This window comes from Propithecus coquereli, unplaced genomic scaffold (genome assembly GCF_000956105.1).
Source record: "Propithecus coquereli isolate 6110/MARCELLA unplaced genomic scaffold, Pcoq_1.0 Scaffold748, whole genome shotgun sequence".
NCBI classification, from domain to species: Eukaryota; Metazoa; Chordata; class Mammalia; order Primates; family Indriidae; genus Propithecus; species Propithecus coquereli.
Window position 1 is genome coordinate 272,084 of NW_012153596.1, and position 13,638 is coordinate 285,721.

The 13,638-nt window shown below is 58.6% G+C and overlaps 1 protein-coding gene across 3 annotated transcripts in view; it reads left to right on the top strand.

Moving 5' to 3' along the window:
• The first annotated feature begins 11,574 nt into the window (after window positions 1-11,574).
• ATP2B3 (ATPase, Ca++ transporting, plasma membrane 3) overlaps window positions 11,575-13,638 on the top strand; it is a 42,459-nt gene continuing 40,395 nt past the window's right edge. For 2 of the 3 annotated variants that reach the window (XM_012662051.1, XM_012662049.1), the window contains exon 1: window positions 11,575-11,908. In XM_012662051.1, the coding sequence (XP_012517505.1) occupies window positions 11,701-11,908 (208 nt within the window). In that variant the 5' untranslated portion in view covers window positions 11,575-11,700. The remainder of the gene's footprint in view (window positions 11,909-13,638) is intronic. The other variant, XM_012662050.1, reaches the window with a different exon arrangement.

Genomic DNA, 13,638 nt, shown 5'->3' on the forward strand with positions numbered 1-13,638 from the left:
CTGGCTGGCTCTCTGCAGCTGCTGTGGGTCTGCCTCTCGTAGGCACGGCGTGGGAGGCACGTGTAGGCACACCAGAGCCCCCTGATCGGGAGACGGGAAAACAAAGCTGGCAGCGAGGACAAGAGCGGGAGATTGGGAAGTCATTGCTGGCAGTGTCCATTCCGGCTGCTGCTGACCTCAAATGACAGAGATTTGGCCTTTTTCCTGCTCTTCTGGAGGTCACTTCTTTGGCTTGCCCTGAATGAAGAGGTATGAAAAAGAGCCACCATGGCCACTTTTCCCAACTTACCTGGGAACTTCGTCAGTCTATGGCTGTCCTGACACTCAGAATTCCCTGCACTCTGCATTTCAACACTAAACCCTGAATAGAATTAAGACACATGGGGCAGCCAGCTTATAACTGAATCTATATTTGCTCAGATTGCTGGTCAGGGGCATGATGATGGCACAGGATGTGACCTCATGGGGAGGGGCCCTTTCTCCAGATTGTACCAGCCTGGCTGAAACCACTCAGAGCCCTCAGAGCGAAGTGTGGGGAATGTGCCCAGCCCCACTTCCTGGGCAGGGCGAGGGTTCTGGGCTGCATTCAGACTTCCACCTGCCTTGCCTGGCACAGGGGTCCTTTCCTGTCCCCCATCCACAGGCCTCAGCTCCATTTCTCCTAGAAGAACCCAGGACCAGACACCACAAGTCTTTGTTTGGAGCCACAAGCAGCTGGTGCGGGCTCCTCTGGCTCCTGTGAGTGGGGCAGCCCCTGTAGTTAAGGAGGCTGCCACCTGACAGTGCCATGCCTGGTATAGGAGAGCAGGAAGAGGGGTGTGGACAGGCAGGGGGCTGTCGGGCTGGGCTCGGTCCTTGGTGCCTCTTCCACCCAGTCTGGCCTCTTCCTCATGGCCTGTGGCTCACTTGCCCACAGCATTGCGACCAGCGGTCTAGCCTTTGCACTTAAAACCCTCTGTCCTGGGAACAGAACAAGGGTGCCCCTTGCAATCCATCCATGGGACCAGAGGGTAAGAATGGGCTGGCCTGGGGGCCTCTGGAGAGGCCCACATGGCTGCGTGTGTGGGAGGGACAGGGTGATGGGTGGGTGGTTCCAGGCAGAGTCAGGGGCGGGGAGGGGGAACCAGAGGAGGGGCTGGGCTGGACCCCCATGGACTGTGGGGTACACTGAGGGGGAAACAGAAGCCCACTTTGGCATCACATCCTGACATGAGAGGGACCCTCCTGCCTCTTGCAGGACCCCCACTCCCTCCAGGCACCTCCTGGGCACTACAGGAGCTTTGTGGCACCTACCGTGGGCTTTGATGGAAATGCTTCCGGATTTGTATACCAGGTTCCTTGGTCAGAAATAGTCTCTTAGGAGCCAGCAGAGCTCGAGCTGTGTGATTCAGACAGCTGCCAAGCCCTGGGTGCCCTTGAGGTCCTGTGGTCACAGCCAGTAGGGGTTAGCAAGGATGCTGGAGCAGAGGCTGGCAGCCTCTCAGATGACCCTCCCTAGGTCGCAGCTTCTGAGACATCCTCTCTCAGGGGCACTGGCTCTTCCTCCGCCGCTACATTTGGCAGTGGGCACCCTGCCTCGGTCAGCCTGGAAAAGTGGCACCGATGCTTTGGTATGCTACTGCTTTGCATCCAGGTCACAGAAGTGCAGCTAGACTTGACTCCCATCTGTAGTCTAAATTCACCTTTTCTGTTGCACCCAGCATCCTTGCCCTCTCCTCTTCCAAACGAATGCCAAAGCCAAGACCCCCACCCCTGAACGCCCAGAGTCCTCACATAGTGACAGTCCTGCTCAGCTCTTTCTCCACGCTGTGTTGGCTCTCTGGGTGAGTCAGCCTGGTCACTGGGCCTGGTTTAACCTCCAGCCAAGCTGGATTCACTGAGGGACAGAAAGAGGCAAGCAGCTGGAGATCTCCGGGGGGGGGCCTAAGTGAGCGCACACATTTCCAGCCCCTCATTTGGAGCCCTACCTTCCAGATCCCTTCATTAGCCCCTGACCTTGACCCCAGTGAGTCCTGCCCAGACTGTCTTCCCATGGACTTTGGCCTGTTTCCAAAAACCAGATCACCCCCGCCAAGATCCACAGTGGAGCCCCCAGGGCTTGTTCCCCAGGAGGACACATGTGCATCCTGGTAGTCTCCTTATCTGGTCACTGCCTGTCCAAGCTGGAAGGACTCAGCCCCAGGCCTGCAGCCCTGTGGCCTCCAGCTGTCTATAATTTCCTTAATTACCCATTTTGGCCTTGACTGCTTCCGGTGCTGGAGCTGGCTCCGGGATTGGAAGCTGGCAGGGACGGGCACCGCGGTACCATGGACAGAGCTGGGGAGACTTGGGGCACCTCTCATTCCATCCATGTATTCTCTGGCTATGAAGGGCTGGGAGGACAGGGACCCGGCTACCTCCTGGTCCCCAGACACAAAGTCTCTGCCCCTTTGTGAGCTGGAGTCTTCCACTGAGACCAGCCACGGCATTTCTGGCTCTCCGTGCCACTCCCAAGAGCACAGGCCCAGCCACGCCTGTGGGGCCATCGGGGGGTGGGGCGGCATGTGCAGAGCGGGGTGGGGGCATGTGGCCGCGGCTCCTGCCGCAGTGCAGCTATGCCCGCACAGCTCTTTGTAATTGGATAATTAGTGTGGTTATGCTTCCTGCCCACCGGCTGCTCACGCTCTTTCTCTCTCACTCTCTGCTTCTCCAGCTCTTGCCTTCTCTGGCAGGAAACAAATGACTGTCCCCCAACCCTCAGCATAGAGTTGTGGCCTTGGTAATGAGATTTCAAGGCCCCAGCCAGAAAGGGGCTTCCAACTTCCCTCTGGCATCCAGGTCCCCAGTGCTGTGAAGGCCTCCTGTGCTGGAGTGTTGACTTCTCTCCAGAAACATCCTCGGGAGACAGGAATGATGCCGGGTCCCAGCAGGCAGGAGGGTGATCCCTGAGCTGGGGAAGCATCCTGAGAGGCATGTGGATTCAGCCCCTGGCCAAGCAGAATGTTCTGGCTTCACAGGTGGAGCCTGAACCTGTGAACCCAGAGGCCTGCTGGGCTGCAGGACAGCTCAGGGCTCCAGGGCAGGCAGAGGGAGGAGCGTGCGGGCAGGACCGGACTCGACACAGAGCACAAATAGCATTCTTGTCGCTCATCTTCAGGGAGAAGGTCTAACAGGGAAATGCGCCCAGCCCCTGAGGACCTGCCTAGGTGTGGGTGTGGGGACGGGACCCTATCCTCATACCAACCCAGTGAGGAGGAATGAGGACCGATTTCACAGATTAACAAGTGAAGGCCCGGAGAACTTGAGTGACTTGAGCCAGCTCATGCGGCCAGGCTTCTCAGACTCCAGCGCCTGTACTCTCCAGCCCTGAGGTTTATGGGGACAGATTTCCTGTCCAGTCACTTTGTTGAACTCTTTTAATTGGCTCCAATTATGTGTTCGTTGCCTTTCTGGGGTTTTCTGGGCAGTAACTTGGAAGGGGAGCAATATAGAATCTTCTGGAGCCAGACCACCTGTGTTCATGTCAGCCTCTGCTCCTTGCTCGCTGTGTGACCTTGAGTAAGTGCCTTAGCCACTCTGTTCCTCAGCTGCCTCAGCTTGACCACGGGGCTTATGATCCCGTGCTGCAGGGCTGTGGCGCAGAGCAAATCCAATGACTGCGGCACAGCACGGGGCTCGCTGTTGCCTCTGAGGGGACTGCCATTCTGTCTCTTGTTTGTGGCTCTGTATTTTCCCTTCTGCTTTGGCCAGAACTTCTAGGCCAATGTCAAATGACAGAGGTGAAAGAGAGCCCAGCTTCAGATGCTCACATGCCCCAGGAAAATATGGGAACTTTGTCAGTCCTGGAGACTTTGGGAAGGCCTCCTGGCTCTCCCAGAAGTGGGGCTGGATTTGGGATAGAGGGAAGCCTGGGGCTCCTCCCTGTGGACATCTGAACTACTCAGGCTGTGGGTTTGGCCTCTTTAACAGAGACCCAGCATAATGGTGGCTTTGATAAGATAGAAGTGATTTCTTTCTCACATAAAAGTCTAGGTAGGCAATCTAGGGCAGGTACGATGGCTTCTTGGTCAAGAATCTGGGCTCCTTTGATTGTGTTGCACGTGGATTCCATGTGCAAGATGGTACAAGATAACTGCTGCAGCTCCTGTCTTCACATCGGCATTCCAGCCAGCAGGAAGGAGAAGGGGAGAACACATTCCTTCCTTTAAGGACACGGTCCTGAAGTTGTGAAGCCAGAACATTTTCCTTGGCCAGGGGCTGAACCCACGTACCTCTTGGGATACTTCCCCATTTAGGGGCCATCCCCAAGCCTGCCTTGGCCCCACATCACTCCTGTCTCCCCAGGATGTTTCTGGAGAGAAGTTGACTTTTGATCACGTCCAGTTGGCCTGGACATAGTCACATGGTCATACATAGCTACAAAGAAGTTGGGGGAATATAGTCATTAGCTGAATAACAAGACACCTAGCTGAAAATTAAATATGATGTAGGAAGTGGGGGAATAGGTAGCAAGTCTCTGCCACAACCTTCTGGGGTTCACTAGTGGCACAGAGCACAATGGCCGGTGTGGCTTGCTTGTGTTTTGTATTGTGGTAAAATATACATAGCATAAAATGTACTGTGTTAACCATTTTTAAGTGTGCAGTTCAGTGGCAATAAGCACATTCACAGTGTCGTGCAACCGTCACCACCCTCCATCTGCAGACCTTGCTCGTCTTCCCAAACCGAAACTCTGTCCCCATGAAACACCGACTTCCTCCCCCCAGCCCCTGGCACCCACCACGCCCCTGTCTGCCTCTATGGATTGGACTCCTTACTCTGGGGACCTCACAGAAGTGGAATCATGTAGTATTTGTCTTTTTGTGACTGGCTGATTTCAGTGAGCGCAATGTCCTCGAGGGTCACCCATGTTGTAGCCTGTGTCAGAATTCCCTTCCTTTTCGTGGCTGAGTAATATTCTACTGTATGGATGGACTCCATTTTGCTTATCCGTTCTTCCCTCTGTGGACACTTGGATTGCTTCCACCTTTTAGCTATTGTGAGTGATGTTGCTATGAATATGGACGTACGAATATGTGTTTGAGTCCTTGCTTTCAGTTCTCTTTCATGTGTACCCAGAAGTGGGACTGCTGGACCCTATAGCAATATTATGTTTAAGTTTTGAGGAGCTGCCATACTGCTTTCCATAGTGGCTGCACCAGTTTACATTCTATAGCAGGGCTTTAACTGGAGAATTCTAGGCCTCCTGGAGCCTCTGGAGGCAGGCAAATGCGTGGTCCCAGACGTGGACAGGCATCGGACCCCCTGAGACTGGAGTGCTCTACAGCCCTTCCAGATGGGATGCTCCAGGCCCAGGACTGTGCATTTTTAAAGCTCCCTGAGTGGGGCAGCCGGGCGTCTGCTGTTCTAAATTAGACTAAAGCACTGGGCCACCAATTAGCAAGGAATGCTGTGGAAGTACACCCACCCGGAAGTACAGGCTGAATCGGGTAATGTCCTGGGTCCCTGCCACCTCTGGGAATCTAGACTTGTGTTTCTCTGGGTTCCAGAATCCTCCTTGGCTGGCCCCTTATTAGCGGGGACTTCCAGTGCCTGAAGTCTGTGCATCTGTGTCTGTCTGCTCGCCTGGTTCTAGAAGGGCAGTGCTCCTTTGGCCTTGCCAGCAGCCCCAGTGTGTCCCCAAGGTGGCCCCTCCAAGGGGCAGAGCTTCAGGCAGGTGGGTGCATGCGTGAGTGAGGAGGGGCGCCATGGTGATGGTTGGCCCTTTTTCTGTTGTTATTGTTTTTGCCCAAACCTGTTCCAGGCGTGAGAGCCACTTGGCGTGTGCACAGATTGTACTAGAAACAGGGAGAGGAAGGAACGGAGCAAGGGGGCAGGGGAGCCTGTCCCTTTAAATCTGTTTTCTCGGGTTTTGTTTCCTTCTCTTTTCCCATCCTCCTCCCTCCAGCAGCAAAAGCGGTGGAGCTGTGAGCGCCCAGGAGCTGCAGTGACAGCACCTCTGAAATATTAATGAGGACATTCTCGGCCTTGGCTCCTTCCCTCCCCCCTCCCTGGCTGCATGCAGGCCTCGTCCTTGGAACCCTCCTTTCCCCTCCCTGGTGGTCGCCAAGGTGGGGGAAAGGAGGGAGAGCGCCTGGCTGGGGGTGGGCAGATGTGGGAAATCAAGGGTTGAAGGGTCTCCCAGGTGGACACTGGCCACCGCTGTGTCTACCTGTCCAGGATCACAGCAGGCCCAGGAGAAGGCAGGTGGCTGCCTGCCAGGGTCCCATCCTCCTGTGCCCTCTCCCCACCTGCTCCCCAGCTGGTCCCTGAGCCCCACCCTGGTCCCTCTGCAGGTGTGTGGCTGAGCCACCCACTGGGGGAGGCCGGGCACCGCCTGCCCTATGGGGCCCGGGGTCGGGCCCCTCACTCTCCCCTTGGAGCTCTGCTCGCTCTGCTCTGTGGGGTCCGGCCTGTGCTCGAGGTGCCTAGAGGTGGGACTATTACTGCAAGGAATCCCCATAATGAGTCACGTTGCTGAGCAATGGGTACTTCTAGAAGGCAAGCCCTTGCTTGGTGGTCTGTAGGGAGACGCTGATGTGCCTGGGTAGGCCCCTGGGCTTCCGTCTCTTGCCCTCTGACCCTGGGTTCTGCTTCCTTCTCTCCTCGGGGCCGTGGTGTCCTGGGCCTGGCTCTGGCATGGGAGGCAGAGGAGGCAGCAGTACCTGGCAGCACATGTCCCGTCATCAGCATGAGGACACGTGCCCACACGAACCCCAGCAACTGGGCCGCTGCTGGGCTGGGGCAGCACCGGGGTGAATTCTAATGTGCTCTCAAGCTCTGACTTGGAGGACGGTGGGGGATTTTATCCCCCATCTGTTGTCCTCTCTGTAAAGGCAAGGCTAGGCTGCCCCACATGGAGCAGATGGCTCGGTGGAGTGCCTCAGCACAGGTGGCTGAGACTCACCTCGGGCCCCATGGAAGGCAGGGCCAGGGACCAGGCAAGAGCAGGAGCCTTCCTGAGCCTCAGTTTCCCCCTATGTAAAATGGGGAGAGTTCTCCTGGCCCCATAGGGTATTTTTGAGGGTGCTGTGAGGGAAGCTTGTCTGTCAAGGACTGGTACACAGATGTTGGCAGATGTTGCAGGTGATGGCTCAAAACTCAGTATCTAGAGTGGGGTCCTGACAGAGGGGAGCCTGGGAACAGAGGTGCCCCTCCATTCAGGAAGTTCCCAGCTTCCTGGAGGGTGGTGGGCTGCCCAGGGCCTGGGGGGAGTCCAGGGGAGATGAAGTTGGGGTGCCAATTAGAGGTGTCCAGGGAGGGACAGTACAGGGGAAAGGGGAGCCCTGGGTTTCTGCTCAGGGGGGTTGAATTGCTGGAGGGGCAGGTGCTCTGTTTGGGCCTGTAGGGCGGGGAGGGTGTCTGTGTCCCACTGGAGGGAAGGGTCCAGAGGTGGTTGGGTGTTGGGCCTGGACTTAGGCCATCCCCTTCAATGCTCCAGCCACCCTCTGAGGTAGCAACCTGTTGGCAGTGACATAGCAAGGGTGAGGTGGGCCAGGGAAGCCAACACAGGTCTCTCTTCTCTCCACCCCATGATGCTGGCCAGTTTGTGCCAGGAGGGAGTAAATGCCAGAAGGTCCGAGTCCCCCTCTGTGGAGGTTCTCAATTCAATTAAGCCAATTAAAGTCTGAAAAATGAAAGAGCACAGAAATGGTGTGTTCCCTTTGGTGCCTACAGACCGTTCTCGGCAGCCAGCCCAGGCCGGAAGCTCCGTTCTGTTCTTGGCCATTTCATTGATGGCTGCTGTCCTATTCAGACTGAGGGGCCATTGCCCAGGCTTATAGAGAACCCAGCAGCCAACAGGCACTCAAAATGAGCCTTGCTTTAACTGATGGCTCCTGTCTGCCCTGTGGCCTGTTGCATTCATGAAGATGAGGAAGGTTAGCAGGAGCGCCCCAGCCCGCCCTGCCCTCCAGGAGGCTAATTCCACCACCACGGCTCCTGAGCTCCTCCTCCGTGAGCCAGGCCCCGTCTCCATCCAGGGCTGCCCACACGGTCGGGAACTACATGTGTCGGCTTAGGACCCAGCAAGTGGAAAGGCGTGCTCCCAGGTCACTGCAGTGCCCAGCAGAGTGGAGTAGGAGCGGGTTGTGGGATTATAGACCCAGCAGCAATCAATCTTGGCTGGGGAACAGGCAGAGACTTTCTGGAGAATGTTCCACTTGAATTGCGACTAAGGATTCGTGGGAGGTCGGCAGGTGGAGCAGGGACAGAAGGGTGTGCGGTCAGGGCTCAAGCTGGCAGCATGTGTGGTTGGGGCAGGTGAGGGCAGGAGCAGAGCCAGAAGGCGCCGGGAAGCAGTCTGGCCTTAGCTCCGTGGGGATGGGGGTTGAAACGGCAGCAGACTGTGGAAAGAGCCTTCTACAGCAGCAGGGTGGTGACCAGGTGCCCGGCTGGGGGGCCTATCAGGTGATAGACAGGACGTGGGGCTGACTTGGTGGGGGATGAAGGATCCTGAGGAGGAGGGGGCCAGCAACACCAGCACCGAGGGGCAGGAACCTGACCCCAGGGCAGTGGCAGAGGGGCAGGAGGAGACTGGCTGCAGGGAGGGGACACAGCTAGGCAGCATCAGAAGCCCAGGCCTTGTTACCCACCCAGTAGCCATACCATGAGCCACTGTGGTCTACTCAGCGTCAGCCAGGGGCCACCAGGCCTCAGTGATCTTGCCACCAGCCTCAGGGCATCCCTGCTCTAAGGAACAGGCATTTCTATCAGGGCCGTGCACCATCTAAGAGCCCACCCAATGGGCCGTTCACTCTGTCATCCTTTGAAGCCCACTGGTGCCAAATGGGTGGGACACCACACAACCTCGGCTTCTGCTCCAAGTGGGTGCAGAGGCCAAAAAGCAATGAGATCATTCAACTGGAAGGGCCCTAGGTGGCTCGGTGGAGGACGTGCAGGTGCTCTGCGCAGAGGCCTGCCTGCCTACGAGGGCATCAGAGCCTGGGGACCCTGCTCATGCTTTCACTGGATGGTGCCCCTCGTGCATAGCCCATGCCTGCCTGGGGCCTGGGAAGCCAACTGCCAGGGGGTTTTGTGCCTGTTGGTGACCCTGAGGGTGGCTAAAGCCAGTGTCTACACAGACAAGCCAAACTCCGTCCCCTCCAGTAGCCAGTAAGCAGGGTGGCTGGGGGACAGAGCCTGAACCTGACAGTTGCAGTGAGTTGCTATGGCACAGAGCAGCTGGAGCTCAGGGCTGGAGGAAGGAGAGGGAAGGCGCTCCCGGCAGGGACACCGTCCTAAGCAAAGGTCCTGGGGTGAGGGGGTGAGGCTGTCTGGAGAGGATGAGAAGTGCAGGTGGCAGTTAAAAGCTGCCATTGTTGCATTGTGCGGTCAGAGGTAGGGGACCCAGCTGTTCTCTTGTCTCTGACACTTCCGTGGCCAAGCTTCAGTTTCCTGCACTGGAGAAAGGGAGAGCAATTCACGCCACTGCCACCAGGGTGGCTGGGCCATATGCACATGACACCCGCTGAAGGAGCTTGCCCTGCCTGCTCGGTCAAGCCAGGAGAGCCACAGCCCCTCCATCCTTTCCAGGCTTCTGCCCCTCACCAGCCCCCACTCCCTGCCCTCACTCCTTCCAGAGAGAGGGATCTAGTCAGTCTTGCTGAGGCCCTGTCCCAGCACACAAGGCCAGCTCCAGGCACATAGGAAAAGCTCGTTCAATATTTGTCAGGTGGCCAACGGAGGAACAGGCAGGGAGAGATGCATGGCAGGGGGACAGCATCGCGCATTCACGTGTCCGCCATTTTGTTCCCACATCTTCCAGAAGTGAAGGCTGCTCCGTGTGGAGAGTTAATTAACACTTAGGTGCCCAAACTTTTAAAACATGCATCACTTTGGATGGACATTTTCTGAAGCGCCTTCTCTGCCCCCAGACCTCATGGGCAGGGACTGCCATAGGTGTGCACACCTTTTCTTGACAGGTGAGGCCTCTGCAGGGGCACATGTGGGGAATGGACCATTGTTTGCCAAAGACTCTGGTCTCGGGTGGCACTCTTTGCTCCTAGCACCCACTGGGGGCTTGTAGGATCCAGCCCGCTGGGCTCAGAGTGAGAGGCGTGGGGCACTCTTGACAGCAGAGGCCATGGATTTGGCCGTGTCTGTTTTGGCTACCCAAGGGCTTTTCTACCTTTCTAACCCAGCTCTGGGTTATTTGTTTCCACGGAGAGTTCTAGATCAGAGACCTGGATGGGTGGCCAAGTTCTATTTCCCAGAGGCTCCTTCTGAGCCGGGAGCTTCACCAAAGGCGAGGAGTCGGGCCCAACTGAGCCACTCTGTGCTGATGCGAGGTCCAAGGCCATGTGCAGTGAGACTAGTTCAGTTCGACAAGGACGTGGGGAGCTTAGCACGTGGCCTTGGGGGATGCGCCCACTTATGCGCAGGCCAGGAAGGAGCTGTGGGGAGAGCAGCTGGGGAGGGCTGTGGCCCAGGCAAGGAAGGACACAGGCCCAGCTGGCCCCGTGGGCCCCGCCAGGCCTGCAAAGGCTGCAGGAAGAGCAGCCTGGGCACCAGTGGCTCCTCGGGTGAGGTGAGGGATGTTGGCATGATGAGGGGGACAGTGAGAGGTACGACAACGTTGCGATGCTCTGCAGAGGGGGGAGGTGGTGTGGCCTGGGCAGTGGGATGGTTACTTCCAGTGTGGGGAGAACTTAGCTCCTTACTTTGTCATCTGGAGGGAAGAAGGGGGGGGAGGACACCGTGCTGTGGGGCAGAGTTGCCAGTGACCTGTGGTTGCTTTTGGCTTTCTCCTGTGTGCTGTCCCCTCATCCCTCCCCTTTCATTCCCTCAGCCCCCTTCCTCTCCCTCCCTCTCTCCCTCCCTCCCTCCATCCCACTTCTCCTTCCCTCCTCTCTCCCTCCATCCCTCTCCCCCTCCCTCTTTTCCCTCTCTCCCCCTCCCTTTCCCCCTCCCTCTGGGCCTTCTCTTCCCTTGGCCCTGGCCCCCCAGGTACCCTCAGGGCCGCAGAAACCCCCGGCATGCTAAGCCTTGGCCTGGAGCCCAGCTGGCCCTGCCCATGGCTCGGCCGCTTCTTGGAGCCCCGTGCAGCCCCAGCCTGAAACTCTGAGCCACTGAGGCCATCCCAGAAGACTGGCAGGGACTTATAGCATGTCAGCGGCACAGGGCGAGTCCTAATCAGGCAAGAGCAGGGAGTAAGACAGGGCACACAAGTGAGGAGCTGGTGGCGGGCATGGGCGTTCGCAGGAGAATCCAACCATACCGGGCACAGCCGGCCACTGATCACTCCCAGCATGCCACCTTCCCTTCAGCGTGGGTTCCCAAATGGATCTGGGGGCCCTGAGAGCCTCCATATCCCAGCCGGCCAGTGCTGGTGGCAGCAGGGTCCCAACAGGAGGCACCGACACTTGCTCCTTCCCCACCCGGGCAAGCCTTGCCAGCTCTGGGTGCTCACTGTGGAGCCTGGCAGGGCACGAGAGCCACTGGCCCAGCCTGTGAGGTAAATTTTGCACTCGATGAGTCATGGCTCAGACTGAGCAAAGATTTGCAGAGAATGTTCTGGAAGATTAGCCCTCAGTTTTGTCGCCTCCTTCTCCCTAGGTGTCCACACTTAGCTGCTTCCCCACCACCACCGCACCTTCCCCAGGCACTGGAACCGCAGGTGGCTGCCTGTCCCTAGCTGCGGCCGAGCTGAGGCTGCACCTGTGAGAAGGCCCGACAGGCAGGATGGGCGACATGGCCAACAGTTCCATCGAGTTCCACCCCAAGCCCCAGCAGCAGCGGGAGGCCCCCCATGCGGGTGGCTTTGGGTGCACGCTGGCTGAGCTGCGCTCCCTCATGGAGCTGCGAGGGGCCGAGGCGCTGCAGAAGATCCAGGAAGCCTACGGGGATGTTGACGGGCTCTGCAGGCGGCTGAAGACCTCACCCACGGAGGGTAAGGCCCTCCCTGCGCCACCGGCGCTCCTCCCAGCCTTTGGGGTGTCCTCAATGAGATCCTTACTGCCGAGGCAGGATGGGCTCCAGGGCTCTGTGGCCACTGCAGCAGGTCCCTAGAGGGCTCTGTGGAGAGGAGGCCCCATGACCCCTGCCCGCGCCCCTCCTCCCGGCCACTTCCCGTGAGTGGGGGATGCTTCGTGCAAGTGAGGAGGCTGTTGTCCTGGACAGGCAGCTGTTCTCTACAGAGCGAAAGAGGGGGAGGGAGGAGATGGGAACTCCGCCAGGCGCACGCAGGCAGGGTGGGCCCCAAACTGCAACCCCAGAATGGCTTCTGAGGAATGGGGCGGGGCAGACAGCCTCCTGTTGATGGAGGAGGAAGACACAGCCCCGGTCTGCATGTTTGGGGGTTCCCTGTACGCTCAGCCCTGTGTCCAGTTGGGGGTTCAGAAGAGAGGAAGGGGTGCAGGGTTGCAGGGGGCCTCTCCCTGGCACGGGCCCATCTGGGACAAAGCTGGGGCATTGGGGGAGGCCCCAGAGTGCTCATCAGAGGGGCAAGCCTGAGGCAGTATAGGTGTCACTGCTACAGTGGGCCTCTAGGAAACCCAGTGAGCACCCTCTAGAAGGATCTGGGGTGGAGGCCTGACTGCCATTTTTGGTCCTGCCTCTCCCCTGGTTGCTGGGGTCTGCTGTGAGGCAAAGACCACCGGGGAGCTGGGCCCAGCCACAGAGTCCAGGAGCTGGAGTGTCCTCTGACCCAGCTGGCGCTCACCTGGCAAGGCTGCCGGGGTTGTCCCAGCACATTGCCAGGCCTGCTCCCCGGCCAGTGAGAGTTGATTTGATCAGCAGCTGATCTCAGTGGCTCCTTGGCCCACCCATCTTCTCTGCTCCTGCCCGGGCACGGCCCCCAGCACCTCCAGCCTCCCGCCCCACTTGGAGACTGGATGCTCTGGCCTCAGCCATCTGTCCGCGAGTGGCGCGTAGGCCGGAGGGAGGAGTGGAGAGGGAGGGGGTGGCCCGTGGTCCAGACCAGGAACCCGAGATGGAGTGGCCTTCCCGGGGTCTGCCTGGGTCTCCCTTGCTTTGTGCTGTGGAGCTAACGTGCCCACGGACACCCTGCCTCGCCCGCCACGCGCCATCCGGGTGCAGTGTGCTGTCAAGGCAGATGGCTGGGCACTGGGCCAGAGGATCTCTTTCCTTCCTTCCTCCTTGCCCGCCCCGCCCCGCCCCAGGACTTGGGCTCAGAGGAGGCTAGGGTGGAGGGCCATTTAGCCACAAGGGCTCTGGCCTCTCCCAGATCAAAGGAAGCAGATGGGCTTCAGCTGGCAGCCCTTCCCTCGTCTGTCAGGCCTTGTTAAATATTTAAAATGTCAAGGCCCTTGGGAACCTGCCCGATGCTGCCACAGAGCGGGAGCTCGCTCGGGCCTGTGGAGGGGGTGGGCATGGAGAAGGACAGGTGCACAGGTGGGTGGCCCAGTCCCTGACTGGCTCCTGAGCACCTGGGCGCCTGTGGCCGCAGTGTAGGGAGCCACCAGGCCTGGGGCTGCTGCCTGAAGAATGAGTGGCACGAGCACCAGCCCCTCCTCTCTCCAACCGTGGCGGCCCTCAAGGTCCTCAAGCTCGAGCTGTCTGGGTGCCAAGAGCAGGTGACTCTGGCTCCCCATATGCCCTCAGCCCAACCACGAGCCTGAGGCAGGCATGGGGTCCTCAACAGGCCCCAGAGTTCCCCCA